The sequence below is a fragment of the Vanessa tameamea genome, chromosome 30, assembly GCF_037043105.1.
Source record: "Vanessa tameamea isolate UH-Manoa-2023 chromosome 30, ilVanTame1 primary haplotype, whole genome shotgun sequence".
Classification (NCBI taxonomy): Eukaryota; Metazoa; Arthropoda; class Insecta; order Lepidoptera; family Nymphalidae; genus Vanessa; species Vanessa tameamea.
The window spans coordinates 5,311,020-5,332,409 of NC_087338.1; the positions used below are offsets into that span (position 1 = coordinate 5,311,020).

The window sequence follows — 21,390 nt, forward strand, 5'->3', positions numbered from 1 at the left end:
AAAAACTTCGTTCCAATTAGGCATCCGTGATTATATTGATGATAAAACAGCGTGGACTAAGTATTTGATGAATTCGTAAATATAACTGTTCTTTTCTTGTAGATATCTTAAAAATGTTTTTGGGATGTTAACCCCTTAACAGAACAACAAAACACTTTGCTCCGTTCTCTTCGTGTGCTTAAGAAGACGCCGCCAAAGTATCACACATTTAGAGGATGTCTGTACCCAGTAGTGGTATATTACCGAGCTCTTGTATTGTAGCTCGTTTATAAATAATTTTTGTGGCATTATGTTTTTATTGATAAAAAAAATTAACGATAATTCGCAACGAGACTTATCTAAAAAATTTAAACATAATTTCGTCTTATCTGTTCGATTAGAAGATATTAAAAATACATTACACTATATTAATTTGGTTTAATTTCATAAATATTGACTTCTATCGTTTGAAATAAAATACTGTCGTTATCTCTGTGCTATGTACGTTATTATTAACCAATTGTATTAAAATAAACACGTAGGTACGTGATATGTGGCCATCACGCGGTTACACATGGAACATCGAAATTAATACTTAGTAGAAGAATTTAAAAAAAAAAATCTTTATTCAAATGGGCTCATAAAAAATGACATAATTGTATTAAACGTTAAGCTACCACCGGTTTAGAATGTAGATTCTGACGAGACGAACCGGTATGAAACTCAGCAGTTACTCTTATCCAAAATATGTAACATATCCTGTCTGTGAGTCAACAGGTATTAGCTCCATGCATTTTTATCGTCTAAGTAGATTACTTTTACTTGGCATGACATCAATTTAGTTTGTTGAGATCATTTCAAGTATTCTATAACTTTGTACAGTATCCTAAAGATTGCCTGGAAGACATATCTTACTGAGATAAGTCTATGTACATTTTTAATGTTTTCATATTTATTTATTATTCGTCTGATCGTTTGTACACAATACAGCAATAAACAATAATAACAAACATACGTACAGATAAATACAACAGTTATTATAAACATATCTTTAAATCTCTTCAGTTTATAACATCAACAATTATTAACCTCCGCTTTCCGCTTGCATGCGGACTGCGGTACAGAGAACGTTTTTGGACAATGATAGATACATATTAAGATACCAAAAATGTTATCAATAAATTTTATTCATTAAAAGAACACTTTTTTGATAGAACCCTGGGTTATTTGGATCAGGCTCAGGTTTAAAACACAGGACTTATTAAGAACGATAATTGTGAATAACCATTGTAAATCTGGTTTATTTGAAAAGATAAACTATGCGAGTTTTTTGTAATGTTTTGTTGAAGTCTTTCCGATCCGATGGTAGAGTTGAAAGATTGACGATTCAAAAATGCTTCATTGTAATGTTTACTTGTCATACATTTGATTTGATTTAAATTACAAAACTAAACTGTTTTAACTAGTATCATTAAGGGAGTGTTTGTTATAGAAGCCAAGGGTCAATTCCACTAACGAATTATATTTAACGAAATCGAATCGAAATGTGTTCATTGCTGTCTAGTCGTTTTCCTATTTTATTAAAACAACGATCCATTTGCGATTCGGTTGAAGTTTGATCGGATTAAAATCGGGAACGTATTATGAATCAAGTGCAGTTCACTTTTGTGATGAATTAAATCAGTAATATATCGTGATCGTTATAAATTAGTAGAATTATCCTCAGCGTCGATTCTGTACTACCCACTCATCAGATATTCTACCACCAAACAACAATACTTACTATTGTTGTGTTCCGGTTTGAAGGGTGAGTGAGACAGTGTAAATAAAAAAAAATATACTTTAATCAAGTAGGCATAAAAACCCTATGTACTTTTCCTTGGAGTTCAAACTTGGTTTGTAACAAATTTCATAACTCGCAGAAGTTTGGCCGTGAAAGAGCAACAGATACACAGACAGACAGACCCTCAGAGCTTCATCAAATTCGGTTCAGAGCTTTAAGTCTAGAGGTGAAGGGCTGAGTTACTTTCGCATTTATAAGATTGGCATAGAATTAAAGTTATTGCTACTGTTACAACAGAGCCAAACTATTACCCCTTTAATTCTGTCGATGCGAATAGTAATCCTTGACTTTGACACTGGACCAGTCTATTGCCAGTGCTCTGCCAACCGTGAAAGCTGTTACGTAACTTATATCAAGTCTCAATCATCCAACGAGGCGTAACATAACATACTTACTCTGTATGTTATCTATACAAAATAGCTAAAATACGCTTCACTGATAAGAGTTCATACAAAGGAACGCACTCGAACTTAAGTCGTAATTTTCAAAAACCCGTACGGAGTAACTATACTAAATTACAAATAAATTGTTCCTATAGTTTCGAAGACCTCGTGACGAGTCAGTCAATGACATTTCGCTTATATTTAAACGATATATATAAATAAATTATATATTAGATATATATGAAGCAATATTATTTGTCGCGTCCGATAATTGTTCAAAGAGAATTTGAAGAGAAATTGCTAGAGGCATTGAAAAATGCTTAAACGAAGAAAGTACTAAACAAATATACTCTACGCCACGCCACTCAGGTCCCGGGTTTGATTCACGGCCGAGTCGATGAAGAAAAAGTTCATTAGTTTTCTATCTTGTCTCGGGTCTGGGTGTTTGTGGTACTGTCGTTACTTCTGATTTTCGATAACAAAAGTCCTTTAGGTACTTACATTGGGATCAGAGTAATGTAAGTGATGTTGTACAATATTAATTTAATTTATTTATTTTAATATACATAAAACTTACATCAGACGATGCAGCGTATTCTGGAGAAGGTTTAAGTATATAATATTATTATGTAAGTAGCTACATTTTTCAGTTTCACTCGCTTTCAATTGAGACTATTGACGTGAAGTTAATCTATATTGTTAACATGTCTGGAAATCGTAATTTCTTCAAAATGATTATTTTTCGAGATGTAGACTATATTCTAACACGTCTAACAGTTTTAAGGATAAATATGTTCTAGCATTATTATTGATAAATTGTCTATTTTATTTTTTCGTTGTTTCATTATATACGGACTTTTGTTACCTAAAATAAATATACATTACTAATATATATTGACTAAGTATTTTATATCTACATATGTATATATAAAAGCGAAATTTCACTCACTGACAAATCTCAGAAACTAGTAAACTGATCTGGTAAGAACAGATTTTACGAAACTTCACCCCTAAGGGGGAAAACGGGGGTTGGAAGATTGTGTTTTATAAATTTCGCGCGGATAAAGCCGAAGGTTCAGCTAGTATACTTTTAAGTCGTATATCCTGACGCACAGCTAAACCTACTGAGTGTAGAATTCTGAATTTTGTAACCTAGATTTATTAAACATAAGCATTCAGATATTGGAATCCGGATAATGGAAATATCAACTTTAAAAGTTGGGAAGCCTAACTTTAAAAGCAGTCAGTTTAAGACGAATAGTAACAATTCTGTTTCTTGCCGATTCTTCTCGGTAGAATCTACAATCCGAACCGGTGTTAGCTTTACATTTAATTCAATGCTGTAACGTGACGATTCTTCTTGAATTAAGTATATTTTTAATTGATTTATTTAAAATGGTGAGGAAAATATGTCTCACTATAACAAAGTACAGTGTACGGTTTGTTACACAATTACGCCGAAACAATGAACCGAGTTTGGCAAACGTCCTAAAAATAGAACCTTTTCATAATAAAACTCATTTAACTCGAACGCGAAAAGTTATTTTATATAACAAAAAAATATTCTCCGTGTATTGAAACGTGTCACGTAAACCACTAAACAGATTTCAACAAAACTCTACACAATTGTAATTATGAATGAAAAAAAAAACAAAAAGTCTTGGGATACTCCCAAGATTTTCGGGAAAACATTATCGATGACAAAATTTTTCTCATATGACTCACCAAATTTTAGGAGATACAACAAACACACAATTCGCAACAAGCACACACTCGACACTGAGTCGAATCACGAGTCGATACGGCGATAAGATTACCAAGTGTATAAAATTTCGTGGCGCAACCTCACATTGCTATCAAATTTAAGTAAATACTTGTACGTATTTTGGAAATTTCGTCTTTTATACTTGGACCGAACGTAATCCATTGAATCATTCATAAAAGGTAAAGTATCATTGCAGATTACATATCAATCCATACTTAAAAAATAACATATCCTGACTGACTGACTGATTCATCATCGCCGAGCGTAATCTACTGAAGTGAGGGTCATGAAATTTGGTGAGTAGGGTCGTTTTATTGAGAAGAAACCCACTAAGGAAGGAATTTAGGAAATTCTACCCCTAAGGGGTTGAAATAAGGGTCGAAAGTTTGTATGCAAGTCCGTCATTTTTCAGTTAGAAACATGAATCTTTAATTTTGGGATACTGATTAAAAATTAGTAGATACTTATTTAAACGATTCTGGATATTCTACCCCTAAGGGGTGAAATACACACCAATGTATAACACAAAAAGGGGTCTTCGATTAAAGTAATATTTTAAATTAATCTGTAAATATATTCAACTTCCACGCAAGCAAAGCCGCAGGCAATGGCTAGTTAGATACAAAATTCGACGGCATAACTTCTGTCAAAATCAATATATACTTTATTCAAGTCGACTTTTTAGACTCTTAAATCGTTTTACAGAATTATATTAATCGTAAGCTAATATCTTCTGAATGTAGATAGTACCGAGAAGAAACGGCAAGAAACTAAGTAGTTTATCTTTGATATACAAAGTAATTTCAATTAACTTATATATATATATAATATATCCTGCCTGAAAATCAACAAGTGTTGAATAATATGGCTCATTTTTTATTTTTTTAACAAACGATTTGAATTTATGAATCGGCAAAGTTAAAAATATCTGCGAAATTTGATTTGAATAATTACTCTTTACCAACAAAAAATAAAACAGAACACATAAACTGCATACCTTGTCAGCTATACTAATATCTATAATATTAGTAAAATTTGTTTGTATGTAGGGGGTAATATTCGAAAATAACGATACAATTGTAAAAAAAAAAACAATCGTGGAAAACATACATTGTTCCTGAATGCCTGAACCCGATAACCTCAAAACCCACCGACCAGGAACAGTGATCATGGGGAAGGTTTAGTTGTACAATCTATTAATAAGCCCAGGAAGTCGGATCTTGGGGGTGAAAGCACCAGAAACCGTTTTTTAATATTATCTATGCTTTCTTGCATTCATTTAGTATATTTTATGACACAAGAGACATAACTTCTTAGTTTCCAAGATTGGAAGCGCATTGACGATGTAACAAACGGCAGCCACTAACCATCAGATGACCCTTTTACTAGTGCGCCCACTTATTTAAAACTACTAAAAAAATGTTTCTTTTTTCCTGAATTGGTAAAAGAATTATATTATACAGCCAAAAAAATAAAAAAATATTTATTCTCACCAATATATCATTGTAAACCGCGCCATCGTGGCTGTAGAATCAGATCTTTGCTTTTATTATTATATAATAAATTTACCGCAATAATTACACAAAAGTTTTATTTTCCGTTACATAAAAAAAAACAGTTTTAATTATTTAAAATGAAACTTTCTTATCGCTTGAAAACTATACCTAATCACGTGTCTACAAGTAATGTAACTCTTATGTAATTTAAATACAACAACATATTATCCTTAAATCTTAGCTCAGACCACAAAACAATCGATTTAGAAAAAAAAAAAACGTCAAATCAAAAAAGCGCATACACTCAAATTCCAAAACGAGCTACACTTTTTGAAAATGGAACACAATTCGTAATGGCGTCTTACTTTTACGAGGTAAAAATCACACTGTCAACGTACTGAGATTATATCATGAAGATTCGAGTTTAATTATCACTGTAACAACCGTGACAAGATGGATGGTGTAAATTAGTTTAAAAATATTATATAGGCTCAATAAATAACAAACGTTTAATAAAAAAACGACCTTATCACGTACAAAATAGAAACGAAATTTGTGCAAAAATATTTGGGATGGTTTTTTTTCAGATATTACTAAGTAAGTGTTTTTATATATAATTATATTTAATACTAGAAGTTAAGTAAATAGACGCAATTGATAAATGACGGCACGTGGTCACTATAACTTGCTTCGATTGTAACGGTTCTGGGGTTTGATGATCACGTACGTCTAGTTTGTTGAAGAATAACCAATTTAATTATATATATTGATTAATAATAATGTCGGTTTGTATATATTGATTCAGATTGATAGACTTCGACTACGTTTGACAATTCACACCATACGTGTAGTAGTATGTATTTTCGCCGAAGATGTTCATGGGTTCCGGGTTATGATTATAGATTGTTTCATATTGCTCGTCACGTGCCGTTCTTCCCTTGAGACTTTTCGGAGCTCAATTCAGGGAGCATTAGAGATCTCTCCTCCCCGGACTCATCTCTAGTAGTGCATAGGCCATTACGAGATCATCCCGACTGCATGCCCTCAAAGCCCGCATAAAACAGGACATGCGAGACCTTAGAGTCACGGGCTCAAGGCTTAACCGTCATTCCCTTCGGGATCAGGATCCCGATGCCACTCCATCGTCTCGTTTTGGGATATGACAGTCTCACAGGAGACAACAGAGGCCCTATTCGCCGACATCTCGTTGAGCATCACGGACACGACTGCTCGCTGTGATCAGTCTCTCCTCTTCACATGAAATTATAACCACGCCAACCTAACCTAAATAATTATGATATACTAATGTCACAAAGAGCTATAACTTTGGCTTGTTTGAATGTACAGAGTAATGTCTGGAACTCAAGATCCAATTCTAAAAAAAAATTAATTGGAAGAAAGCTGCATTATTCTTGAGCGCTATAAATAAATAATACTTATATGAGATCGTTTTCTTTATTAAAAAATTGCATCCGTGCGAAGTCGGGGCGTGTTCGCGTTGTTAGTTTAATGCTACGTTCAAAATTTTCCGGCTAATTACATATTTTACTTGGTGGTAGGGCTTTGTGCAAGTGCGTCTGGGTATGTACCACCCACTGATCAGATATTCTACCGCCAAATAACATTACTCTGTATTGTTGTTTCGGTTAGAAGGGTGAGTGAGCCAGTGTGATCACAGGCACAAGGGACATAACATCTTAATTCCCAAGGTTGATGGCGCATAGGTGATGTAAGGAATGGTTAATATTTCTTACAGCGCCTTTGTCTATGGGCGGTGGTGACCACTTACCATCAGGTAGCTAATATGCTCGTCCGCCAACCTATGTCATAAAAAAACCTGTCTAGTTTTACTATATGCTTTCGCAATGGTCCATACAATTTAAGGAGACAAATATATTTTTGAAATCATTCTTTGTTTTGTCTCCTTTGCGTTGCTGAAACATTCATCCGTCAAGTTGAAACTATAAATAGTGATTCTGTAGAGAATAGCCCCATAGCGTTTCGGCATAGTACCATAAACGCACAATTAGAACAAAAGCCAGCGAAAGGCACGTCATTACGTTGTTAAAAAAAAAATAGCGCACTCAAAGCGTGGTTAGTAAAGTGCATCCAAACATTCCAATATGCAATATTAGTTCAAAATTATCATGGGTTAGATTACTATGTATCCAATATCCAAACTCACCGTAGGTCGTCTAAGAATTCGTTGACCACGCTTATCATTCTGATATTTCTTACTGAAAATAATAAATTAATTAACAAAATTTATATAACAACAATTTATCTTATCTATTTTATGATATGATGTCATTTTGTTTTCGCAAACCCGTCTGGGTAGGTACCACCCACTCATCGTAAATTCTACCGTCAAACAGGAATACTTAGTATTACTGTGATCCGGTTTGAAGAATAATTGGACCAGTGTAACCACAGGCACAAGGGATATAACATCTTAGCTCCCAAGGTCGTATTGGTGATGTAAGGAATGATGAATTTTTATGGCCCATATATCTATGAACTGTTGTGACTCGTCAGGTGGTCAACTTGCCTGTCCGTGTAACTACACTATAAAAATAAATATATATATGTACGTATTGATAAGAAATTAATTATTTATTTACAGATATTTCTTCAACTATTTTTGACTCAGCAAATCGAATCAGCTAATCGAAGTAAAGATGTGAATCATCATTAAAGTATTCCAATTCCATGACCTCATACTTGGCAATCTTTATATTTGCTTGTCAACAATTTAAGTATGTGCGACGGTGGAATACATGATCAGTGGGTGGTACATACCCAGGCGGACTTGCACAGCACCAAGTTACCCGTATACGTTATTCTGTCAATATATTTTAGGTATTTAAATCTGTAATATTAATAGCTGTACTACGCTATTTCATCTGCGATAAATTTTAATTAAACAAGCTGTAACCCGCGGCTTCGGTCATTTTAGGGGTCGGTCGACAGATATAATTCAAGTTTTCCATACCAAAATCCATAAATAAATTTTGATTGTGTGATTCGGCGGTGTGAAGCTCGGGTTTCATCACAGGACACTAATTATTGTAAAAAAACAGCATTATAAATCTGTTTATTTGAAAGGAGCAACTATGCGAGTTTCTTACCGTTTCTGCTCTCTGGATGCTGCTTTCCGAAACGGTGGTAGAAGTTAAATATTTACTATTCAAAAACGCTTCATTGTGAAGTTTACTTGAATAAAATAAAATAAAATTGATTTGATTTGATTTGATTATCGAGACTGTCTCAGTGAGAGTCCGTACCCTCCCTGGTCGTGTCAGATCGCCGTCCCATTGGATTCAGAGTGCTCATATATGCACTAGATCAATTCGCACCAAAAAGGATTTATTCTTTGAAGTAATTTGTAAAATTTAATTGAATATAAATGTTTCGACATCTACGTCCACCTACCTAATTAGTTTTATAAATGCGAAAGTATGTCCGTCGTCTGTTGCTCTTTTACGGACAAACTACTGAACCGAATTCGATGAAATTTGGTGTGAAGCAAGATTGAACTCCAACGATGAACATGGGCTACTGTTTTATACCTTACACCCATAAAACTCGAGCAAAACCGCGGGCGACAACTAGTATAATAATAAAAAACACTCGCAGTAAAGTCTATACAAAATAAAGCGATCACCAACTCACTGATCTCACTCGACGTCGCTACCGAGATAAAAAAATATAATTTCTCATTCTCACCATAAACGAAACGGTTAATTATTCCATTTCGTTCTCACTACTACAGTTTAAACGTCTCCGCGTCACTTCTCATAAACAGTGAAAGTAGGAAATTTCTCCAGCATTAATTCTACATCTCGATTTTATTACCTTATAAAGAATATACACAATTATATTTACGGCAATGCTATTTAATAAGACGATTTTTCTTTGTTATTCCAACTGAAAAAACGACTAAAGAAATATACATAAAAAATCGTGCGATTCGAAAATGATTATAATATGTACCTATATTAGATGAGCCGAGATGGCCCAGTGGTTAGAACGCGTGCATCTTAACCGATGATTTCGGGTTCAAACCCAGGCAGGCACCACTGATTTTTCATGCGCTTAATTTGTGTTTATAATTCATCTCGTGCTCAGCGGTGAAGGAAAACATCGTGAGGAAACCTGCATGTGTCTAATTTCAACGAAATTCTGCCACATGTGTATTCCACCAACCCGCATTGGAGCAGCGTTGTGGAATACGCTCAAACCTTCTCAAAGGGAGAGGAGGCCTTAGCCCAGCAGTGAGAAATTTACAGGCTGTTGATGATGATGATTGATGACATTAGATGAAGACCTAACTTCGCTCGGGTAAAATGATTACAACTAAACAAATATAAATATACCTAACTACCGTAACCCCGCACGTAATTATTATCTGGATCACACTATCCGAACGCACCCGTAAACGTCAAACATGGCCGCCCGTTGAACTGTCACGTCATTGAATAACATGGATTTAATATCGAAAAATCTCGATTATACGGATTTTGCTGAGATATGTTATCGTCAAAAAAAAATAAGGATGTTTAATTGTGGATAGGTTTCGATCGGGTCTATCGCAGACCTGATAATATTAATATAGATTTTAAGCTATTATTATTATATTATGTTAATTAATATATTTTAACTGAACAGGTTATATTGCTCGCAGCTATGTCATATTTAATCATAGAATTATACAAATACAATAGATACTTTTTGGTTTGAAGTCTCTATAAATAAATGTAAAAAGATGGATATCTTTGAAATTTACATTGAATAGGCTATTTGACTGGTTTTTAAAATCCATTTTATATTATTTAGTAGAGATTCAGGTGTTAAAGTTGTAATTTTTAATTCTAGTACGTATTTGCTGAAAAATATCAAATTAAAAATTACATATTTAAATAGCGCGCGAAAACGCTACTTTGACAATATGGCGCTGCAATGGGGTCGGTGACGTCACTTGCCTGTATTGTAATCTGTGGCACATATAATCCACATACAGTAGGCAAACCAGGTTAAAAAGCAAGTGACGTCATCATAAACCCGACCAATCAGGAGCGTTTCGTATCACGTAACAAACATTTAAAAAAATGTGTAGGTGAATTATTATTGTGTACATAATTAGTTTATTAATTTATGATATTTATTTATTACACTATTACAATATAATATTCTACTTAATATTTATTTACTATTTATGTTATAATATAATATACATACACAATACCCACCGACATTAAACTTCGTATATTTATTTTCATAGCAACGTTAACGCAAAATATTAATACACAAGCATACTCGGGCTAAACCCGTAATACGCGGCGGATCGGCCGAGCGACGCTTTTGTTCCGGGTCTACCCGCCGGCGCGTAATATCGTAAGTCGCCAAAGAGTGCAAAGCTAATTAGTTAGTCGATCTCCACGCTCGATGCGATTCGTCTACTAGCCTTTAATATCAAATTGTTTTCGTATTTAGTTTTAGTGATTTAAATGTGTTATCGATTCTATCAGAACTGTTGCTTTCTTCTTCCGTACTCTGTTACCTTCTGACTTTTTCTTTCTGCGTTCATTGTGTGCGTATTATACGAGTTACTATCAAGTCGTGGACATTGTTATTTCTTCCCGATTCACACACTACGCACACGCCTATAAATGCATTTTTATTTATGGATTTTTGAATAAATTAATTATTATTTTCAACTTTCGTTAATAAATAACCATTTTTAAACTCATAATATATACTGATTACAATAATTGACACTTTATTTATGTACTTGTTTACTAGAAGCTGTGTCTTTAATATATTACAGGGTTATTGGTAATTCGACGTATTCCCGTTAGGAGGTGGTAGGGGTGATTATTTGCAATAATTTTAACCCCCATATGCATGGTGCATGCAAAAGTGAACAATTTTTAAGTTATCACGTTTATTAGATTTTTTCAAAATAAGTCAAAAATGCAACTTCAAAAATTTATTTAAAAAAAGTATCAATTAAAATCTATTGTTTTTCTTCTGATTTATAAAAACCAACAAACACTGGTTATTTGTCAATATTAAAACAATAATTATCGGTCCAATTTTAAAAATTCGAGTCGGAAAAAGGTATTGTTTTAATGTTTTTTATTTTTTTTCCACAAAAATGTCTTAAAAACAAAAAAAAATCGTTATGAAATTTGTCCTGCAGATTATTTTAAAAGCAACCGTTTTATCAGCTGTCCAAAAATGTATAAAAACTAGGAACTTATTTCAAAACAACCGAAATAAAATGACCACAAAGGACGCTGGCAGAAAGTCGTAACGGGAATACGTCGAATTACCAATAACCCTGTATATAAACATACTCTATTCCAGGCATAAGAGGAGAAAAGTCAAAACAACATTTGACAGCCAATAGACGCGATATCATTGGTCGAGAGCTTGATTGATCTATGATATTCACTATGGATTGACGAAAAAATACGTTTCGAACGTCGACGAAACTGTTATCGGAATTTCGGAAGTAAAATTAAAGTAGAAATAAATAGTTAAGTGTAATAATATCGTATTATAAGTAAAGATATATTAATCGTAAACTCTTAGTAGTCCACAATATAGCCGAGTTTTCAGCAAATCGTATGATAACGTAAAAATAAGGTTTGTTTATCTTTATTCTACCCTTAAGTAGTTGTTATTAAATACATAACGTCATTATAATACGTTACGCAGAATTAGCATTAACAATAACCACTCCCCACCCATGGATCGTTACACGTCGACCCCCAAACGGAAACTAGGTCACGATCCTGACCGAACCCTCCTTTCATCCGTTCACTTATTAGTATAATATATCGCGAATTATAAAATTTGTATATTCACTTAAAATATGCCCAGCAGTGGGAACTTTAATTAATTTCAATCGTTCATTATGCTTACGAAAGATTTCACTTTGATATATATATATATATATTTTTTTTTTTATTTTATTCGGGAAACAAACAGTACAAATTAACATAATTAAAAAAAAAAAAATCTAATACATTAAATAAAAAGTAATATCAAATAAACAGAAAATAATTAATAATTATAGTAGAATTTACAAAAATATAATCTTATTAATAATAAAATGCAAATGTAACTTAATATGAATAACAATAATTACTAAGAATTTTTCTTAATTTGTTCAATTAACTATAATATAATATCTATAAATATAAGTTCCAATAGTCATCAGAATCGTGTCGCATGTTCTACGTTGTAATATAAACGGGTTTGATTCCTACTATTAATTAACAAAATGTTTATATTATACACGTCGTTGGTCAAGTGGCTAGACATAAGGCTTTAGATCTGGACCCGCTGGTCTCTGTAAGTTGGAAGTGTGCATACTCTCGTGACCCGTAAAACACGTAAAACCGTTGGTCCTGCGCCTGAACGCTACGGTCGTATCGGATTCGCCGTCCCATCGAATTATGAGACTTTAGATATATTATTTTAGTAATCATTCCAATTATATTTTATATCGAGTGCCGATGTCGTCCTAACCAATTTGTGTCACGGGTCAAAGCTGCCAGTCTTAAGGGAGACCAGAAAACTATACAGTACATTATATAGGAAACAAGTGTGTGCGCAAACACAGGTGTTCACTCTGTTTCCTCACTTATAAACCAACTAGCTGCGCCCGCGACTTCGTGCACGGATGGATTTAACAAAAAAAGTTATTTTTGTACCCTAAGTTATCCATTATTCCATCAAAATCGGTCCAGCCGTTCCAGAGATTAGCCGGAACAAACAGACGGACAAAAATCGAAAAATAAATGTTATTTTGGTTAAGTACCGTGTATACATACACATGAATTTAATAAAAAGCGGTTATTTTAATATTACAAACAGACACTTCAATTTTTTTATATGTATAGATTGGAGCGCAAATACCGACAGCCGAGCAGATCTCGATCAGTCCAGAGTTTGATACGCCAGGTTAAGGTGTGCACATTTCGAAGACTGAGTCTGAAATTTTCTGACGGGAAACCCCAATAGCTTCCGATCAAGATTTGAATCCGTCACCTCAAGATCAGCTAGACCAACGAGGCAGTTAATGAGTCTCAATTTGTTGACAGTGTTACAATTGTGTAAACAAACACATTAAATATAAATATAACATTAAACCAGACAATGCCTTTGATACATAAAATAACACTCGTTTGAATACAAATTGAATACATACTATAAAATTATTATTTTATAGTATCTATTGATATATATATATAATATATGATAATGATCTATTGATCATTGTTCCTTTGCCTAAAAATAAATAAAAAAAAAAACAACCAAAATATGACGAATCGTTACGTCATTATTTTGCGTGATATATATTTTTTTATTTCATTTCAAGCAAAGGAACAAATATGTCGTCTGATGACTAATCACCTTCTCAAAAGTGTTGTTTTAAGCAGATTATAAAAAAACTGGTGTCGTGGTACACCCGTTTGGAACGACGTTGCTTTTGCTATTATGTATTAAATAACATACACAATGAAATAAATAAGCAACGTTTGATAACAATAAAATGACAATGAAAAAAATCTTATTAAAAATCCCGCGTGAATTGAGCAATAACAAAATCATCCTCCTGCCCTTATCCCAATTTTATTTGGGGTCGGCGCAGCATGTCTTCTTCTTCCATACTTCTCGGTCGAACGTCGTCTCACAAGTAACATTCTTTCTAGACATATCGTCTTTCACACAATCCATCCACGTTTCTTTGGTCGTCCCCTACCTCTATATCCATCCTCGTCCATGGTCTAGACCTTCCTTACAACATGCTCCTCATTCCGCATAATATGCCCATACCGTGACAGCCGGTTTCCGGATAGCTTCTCGGTTACCGGAGTCACTTTCCAACTTCCTCTTATGTACAGATTCCTTACTCTATCCATTCGCGTAACACCACACAATCCTTTTAACATTCTCATCTCTTCGACATGCAGTTGTCTCTCAGTCATCCCTTTTGTAGCCCAATACTCTGACGCACTGTATAGACGTATAATAAATAATATATCTTACTAACAAATCGTCGTGTCTGCACATACGTGTATTTTTCGTATTTTTTTTGAATGCAAAGGCCAACTAACCGTCTGATAGCAAATTATCAACCATAGACTCGCATTGTCTTAACCACAGGTTCCAAAGATGTTATTGTGCTTGAAATTACCATCGAAATGTTCAAAGTGGAATAATTGTTAATGATACCAGAGTTCATCACTAATGAACCCTTTGGGGGCACGTTTTGGTATTGAATAAATTTTCAAAATCACAGGTGTCGTAAGGGTTTTTCGGATCTAAAAATGATTACATACGTGTAGCACAGCCCAGTTAAACTAACCATAAATAATACAATGAATTAAAAAATCGAATGTTCAGTATTGTAAATTAAAAATATGTCATCATTCAAACAAACGACGCTGGCCATTGTTTTTGTTTATGGTGTGACTACCACCCATTGTGATACACAAACAGATATGTTGAATTTTATATTAGATACTAACTATCTGTTTCGGGGTTCCACGAACAAATACGGCACGTATATAAATTATGTTCCAGACGACCGATTAAAAAATGTCCAGGCATTACGAGTAATATATAAATCATAATATTCTTTATTCCAGTAGGCTCATAAAACACTTTTGCATCACGTTACAAAGTTGAATTAAACGTAAAATATCACCGGTTCGGAAAGTCGATTCTACCGAGGAGAACCGTTACGAAAATCAGTAGTTACTCTTATCCGACATTTAACTTACATTACTATATATTATTTAATAATAACAATAGAATCTTATTATAGAAACGAAATGAAGACCGAGCCCCAGGAAGGACGTATTAACATTACGAAGTCGGAAACTAGGTGCTATTAGTTTACCTTGCCTCCTCGTGTTTATACAATGATTGTCACCGTTTCTTTCGAAAAGATTTATATTATTGTGTATTCAAAATATAAAAAAAAAGAATATTACGTTATGTAGTAGTAATTATATATCACAACCTACTAGTGTCTCACTGCCGGGCTAAGGCCTCCTCTCCATTTGAGGTGAGGGTTTTGGAGCTTATTATAAATAAATAAAAAATAATATTTATTTCAAGTATCATGGACTCATTTTGTTAGTAATACAAAAACTTAAAATGTCTATGTTAGTACTTAACCTAAGGCTATCTAAAAAATATGAATCTTTAGATATGTGAGTCACCTCTGCGCCATTCCATTAGAAATAGCGTAGCAGTGACCCACATATGTGCAGTCCAGCAGTTCCGACACGCTGCTCCAAAACACGTCGATGTATACAGATGTGGCAGAATTTCATTGAAATTAGACACATGATGTTTACCGTCACCGCCGAGCACGAGATGAATTATAAACACAAATTAAGCACATGAAAATTGGTGTTTGCAATTAGTTAAGATGCACGCGTTCTAATCACTGGACCATCTCAGCACAAACCACTACGAAGCCAAACTTGTATAATATTACTAATATACCAAAATCTTCTCCGAAACCTGCTGCATTTTCTCATATGAATTTCATTTATATTGATTCAGTAGATTATTCGGTACAAAACAAAACGTCTCCTCGTTTAAAAGCATAGATCTGTTGTATATATATATATATGTATGTAGGTACTAAAGTAAATGTATTTATAATCTGTGTCTGGCTTTACGCTACAGTCTCCTTGCTTCAGTTCCTTATCATCAGAGCGTGACAAACTCATGCATTAAGAATATGTAACAATTTTCAAGGTCACGGATAATCTCACGTTCTTATAAGAACAGACACTTATGTCTTCATTTTTTTTTTTATATTTTTAAAATGTTTAAATGCAATCAAAAATTAAAAACTTTCTACGAATGCACTGATTGGTTGAAATTAAAAATTAGCTTCAGTTTAATGACTATTGTCCAATTAAAAGTTATTTGGTGTTTTAACATCGTGGTGTCATTGACTAGTAGTCGACTACGGTTTCACTCGTGTTGAGGTTAGTGGACATGATTTAGGAATAAAAAGTAGCCTAAGTCGTGCCTTGGGATTCAAGCATATTTCATAACAAATTTCATCAAATTCTAAATATTGGACAACATCACATACATTACTCTGAACCCAATGTAAGTAGGTAAAGCACTTGTGTTATGGAAAATCAGAAGTAACGACGGCACCACAAACACCCAAACCCAATATAGAAAACTAATGAACTTTTTCTACATCGACTCGGCCGGGAATCGAACCCGGGGCCTCGGAGTGGCGTACCCATGAAAACCGGTGTACACACTACTCGACCACGGGGGTCGTCAAATTCGGTTCAGTTGGTTGGCAGTGATAGAGCAACAGACAGACAGATATATTTAATTTCCCATTTATAATATTAGTATAGATATAGATATTTATAAAGTAATGACAACTTCAACCCCGGGTATACGGTACGACGTTAACACCTAAAAAGAGACCTTTAAAGAGAGCGATTACAAATATATTCAAAGTATATTATGAATTTCTTGTCGAAAATACGCTATAAAAACGGTACATTGGTGGTTCAACTGGGGTGTCCAACCGTTAAATACAACAGCCGGACTCGGAATTAAAGTATTTCCAACATTTTGTCCTTAAAACCGGAATTACATTTATAATTCATACATTTTATTATATTCACTCTACAAGCGCTGTATGCGACGTTACAGTCGGTTTAATACAAAGGGCCAACAAACGCCGGACAAAACGGATACGCAAATATTTATCCGGACACGATTAATAATAATACCCGTGTCATGTCTATCCTCATATATTAATTAATAAAAAATATGAATAAAATGGAGCCGAGATGGCCCAGTGGTTAGAACGCGTGCATCTTAACCGATGATTTCGGGTTCAAGCCCAGGCAAGCACCACTGATTTTTCATGCGCTTAATTTGTGTTTTTATAATTCATCTCGCGCTCGGCGGAGAAGGAAACATCCAGAGGAAACCTGCATGTGTCTAATTTCAAAGAAATTCTGCCACATGTATATTCCATCAACCCGCATTGGAGCGGCGAGGTGGAATATGCTCCAAACCTTCTACTCAAAGAGAGAGGAGACCTTAGCCCAGCAGTGGGAAATTTACAGGCTGCTAATGTAAAATATATGTAAATCAATATAATAATGAGACTAGTATCCGGTATATTTAAATAATCTTCAGCTATTTATGTTATAGTATCTTTGAGACGGTCAAATAGATATTGGCGCTAAGAAACATTAACCATTCTTTACATCAAATGTTCCACCAACCTTGGGAGCTAAGATTTGATGTCTCTTATGCCTGTAGGTATACTATTCACCCTTCAAATCAGAACTTAACAATACTAAATGTTCCTAATCGGCGATAGAATATCTGATAAGTGGGCAGTACCTACGTAGATGGGCTTCAACAAGGCCCTACCGCCAACCTGTAACTATTTATGGTGTTTTATAAAGTAATTCCACAGATGTTGGACACACGTATCCAATATTAACAACGTCATTAACACGACGCATGAGTTTGTTCTTATGTCGTGAATCAGCAACCCAGTTCCGGTTTCACCCGAAACGAACAAGGATCCAAATAAAACATTTACATTGATAGACGAACGAAGTAAGTAAAATCTTACATTTTTTTGGACCAGAAATCATTGCAGGTACATTGGACAACTAGCCGTATTTTTATATTTTAAACAGACAAGGCTATGCAACACTAACCTCCTGCTTATTGATCGTAAATAATTCGCTTGGAAAACACTTTAATATAGCCAAGAACCCTCTCAAATCCGTATAAGTGTACGATATTAATGCAACGGACATACGGCTTCTTGTCTAATGTCTTGAATTTGTTGTTAATCAATACTTCTTACATAGAAAGTAAAGAACCGACATATCGAACGTGACGTCATAGAAATGGCATTCGAATCAGACTTTGACTACACCATTTTATTTACTTACATAGCACTTACTTTTCGAGTTTTTACTTGTTTATATATGTTATAGTTTATCTGTAAAATATTACATAACACATAATGCCACAATTGTACCCCAATTTGGCTAAATTAATGTGTATTTAATTTACTTTTATGTTTTTGTGTGCAATAAAGACTTTAATATTTCTTTCTTGATTTTATCAATGTTTACAGGTATAACATATATATTTTATATCTGATATTTGTAAAGAAAAAGTTTGTAAATGTCTCGCTGCTCGTTAGGAACCGTGATATGGTAGTCTGGAGATTTTTGGTACTTGGTGCAAAACTTGCAGAACATCATCAAGATACATATACGTTAATGAACACAAAATTAGTCACATGAAAATTAAGTGGTACTAATCCGGCTAACTGAACTCCCAATATGTAAAAGTAAACAAAAACGAGGACTCCGGGTCAAAACAATAAAATAGACGAAAAATAAAATTAAAGACTGGATGATATTAAGTATTATTGTTTACATTTTAGAATAATTTAGAGCACAAAGTCGAGTCTGAATTAAATGAGTCAACAGGCACCATAAAAACCTTGAAGCATAAATCCTCTGTTAAGGACTAGGCCATCTTCCCACATTGGAGCAGCATGGTAGAAGTACTAAACCTTTTCCTCAAGAAGTGGTTTGCTCAGCAGTGGACTATTTAACGGCTCGCATTACATCTACAACTACAAGCTATTCCAAATATGATTCATCGTCATTTGCAATAATAATAACACATCAATTTCAACATCTAGAAAATTCTAAATTAAAGTCATAAAATTTTAGGTACCAATAAAGTTCTCTACATAAATCCGTCCGTGTTAACGAAATGGCGCAGAATATTAAAATTCCAACGAGAATTAGACATCCGTTGCATTCGTGCCTCGAACTTGAGAGCGTTGGAATAAATCTCCATATTCTCACCATCTGTTTGACACTAATACGTAAAGGACGTCCGACGCAGACGGTGACTCATAAGAATTTACGCAAGCAATCGGTTAAAAATCATGCGTGTGTAGGGTCACCATTGTCAGGATTATACACGAGGACATAGGGACCAAAGACATGTTATATGTAAACGGGAAAATTGACCACTTGATGGTAAGTGTTCACCCCCGTCAATACACATAGGCGCCGTAAGAAATTTGAATAATTCCTTTCATCTCCAATGCACCACCAATGATGGAAACTAAATGATTATATCTCGTGTAACTGCAGTTACACTGGCTCATTCACTGTTCAAACCGAAACACAACAATACAAAGTATTGCTGCTTGTCGGTAGAATACATGATGTGTGGGTGGTACCTATCAATAAATAAAATGATACAAAAAATAAAATAAAAGGCACGGATCGTGCATCAGTGGATAAATATTCGTGAAAAAGAAGAGGAAGAGGTTTACCGTAAAAATATCATATATGTCAAAAAAATCAAAGACTCCACATGTATATACCATAAATTAAAAAAAAAATACTGGTACCAATTCTAGCCATATTTCTCGCAAATAAAGTTTATTACTATAAAATTCAAGTAACAATAATAATAATAAATAATCCCTCAAAAAGATGGATACGATGCACTCGCATTGATCACAACGACTTGATCCATGCAATTGAGACTAAGACTAACTATTATCCTATTATACTAGATTCAGCTCCTGGAAATGGACGTCTTGCCGTTCAAGATTTGCCAACAAGACCTCGGACTAGTCCTGTAATCGCAGGTCACCTGGCAACCCTACAAGTCTGAATCATGTTGCGAACAAATTTATTTCGTTGTCATTTCCTTTGTCTACTATAGTTCTTACCCTTGGATCCGTGGCTTGAATTAATTAGTGGTTTTTGATACAGGTCGCGGTTTATTCTTCTGGTCGAGTCAGATGACTGTTTGTATTATAAGAAAGGAATTAGTTACCGTAAGGAGGACCTTACTCATCGCTTTGAAAGATACATTAAGAATTCCTTGTAGGGACGCAATTGGCATTGGAATCCAAATTAGTGTGTCCCGTTGTTGATTTGTTAAAGCCTAAAATTTTTTTTAAGTTGATTTTTCCAAGCCGGACATCTTGGAAATGGGACTACTATTGGAACCTGTTATATTAAAATCAATTGACATTATCTTAACAGATTTGTCTTTATTTTTATATTCCATTCTTTGGTTCTGGTGCTGTGTCTTTGGGTTATCTAACTATCAACAGTTTGATATCAAAATATAGTTTATTCAATTAGGTTTTTACAAGCCCTTTTGAATCGTCATTTAACATACTATATTAAGTGAAGCAATCACCGGTTCCAAAAACGGCAATAAGCTCAGTAGTTACTCTTTTACAACATTTAAAAATACAAAGTCACATAGAGATGTGCCTGGATATTTCGAATTCCAGACAGCATCACAATCAAAATTACAGGATTCGATTTTTTTTGTATAGATTTCTTTATTTAAAATTGTAGTAAAATTTTCAATACATAATAATATTTGTTATTAGACAATATAATCCGGTTCATCAATCTTATGCCCTGTATTCGAAGGTTGTCTGGAGGAGAACGCTTTTATCGACAAGACGGCGTTCTGTACATCATTTTCATTTGTTTTCTATTATATACGTAGGCGCAAACCAACATTGGCACCGTAAAAAAAAAATTTGCCTTTATGCCTGTAGTTATACTAGTCATCCTTCAAACCGACAACACCAACTATTCCTGTTGAGCGATAGAATATCTGATGAGTGGGTGGGACCTGTCCAGACGGGCGTGCACTTGGTGGTCACCAAGTAAAACAGCATAGCATTCAATTAATTTTATTTTTAATCATTCTTTGTACAATTCGAACTATATAGAAAATTTATTATAAATCTGAAGGTTAGCTATAAATTATTTAAACGATTATTATAAAATCTTGCATACATTGTCATGATAA

General features: G+C 34.1%; 1 protein-coding gene across 4 annotated transcripts in view; it reads right to left on the reverse strand.

Moving 5' to 3' along the window:
• The window catches only part of LOC113391665 (juvenile hormone esterase-like), a 34,169-nt gene that overhangs the window by 5,980 nt on the left and 6,799 nt on the right, over positions 1-21,390 (reverse strand). The window contains exon 2 of one of the 4 annotated variants that reach the window (XM_026627704.2): positions 7,652-7,703. The exons of 1 other annotated variant lie outside the window; for it this stretch is intronic. In XM_026627704.2, coding sequence (XP_026483489.2) covers positions 7,652-7,689 — 38 coding nt within the window. In that variant the 5' untranslated portion in view covers positions 7,690-7,703. Of the gene's footprint in view, positions 1-3,930; positions 4,031-5,463; positions 5,505-7,651; positions 7,704-21,390 lie in introns of those variants that run through there. 2 more of the 4 variants (XM_026627706.2, XM_026627707.2) reach the window with 2 other exon arrangements.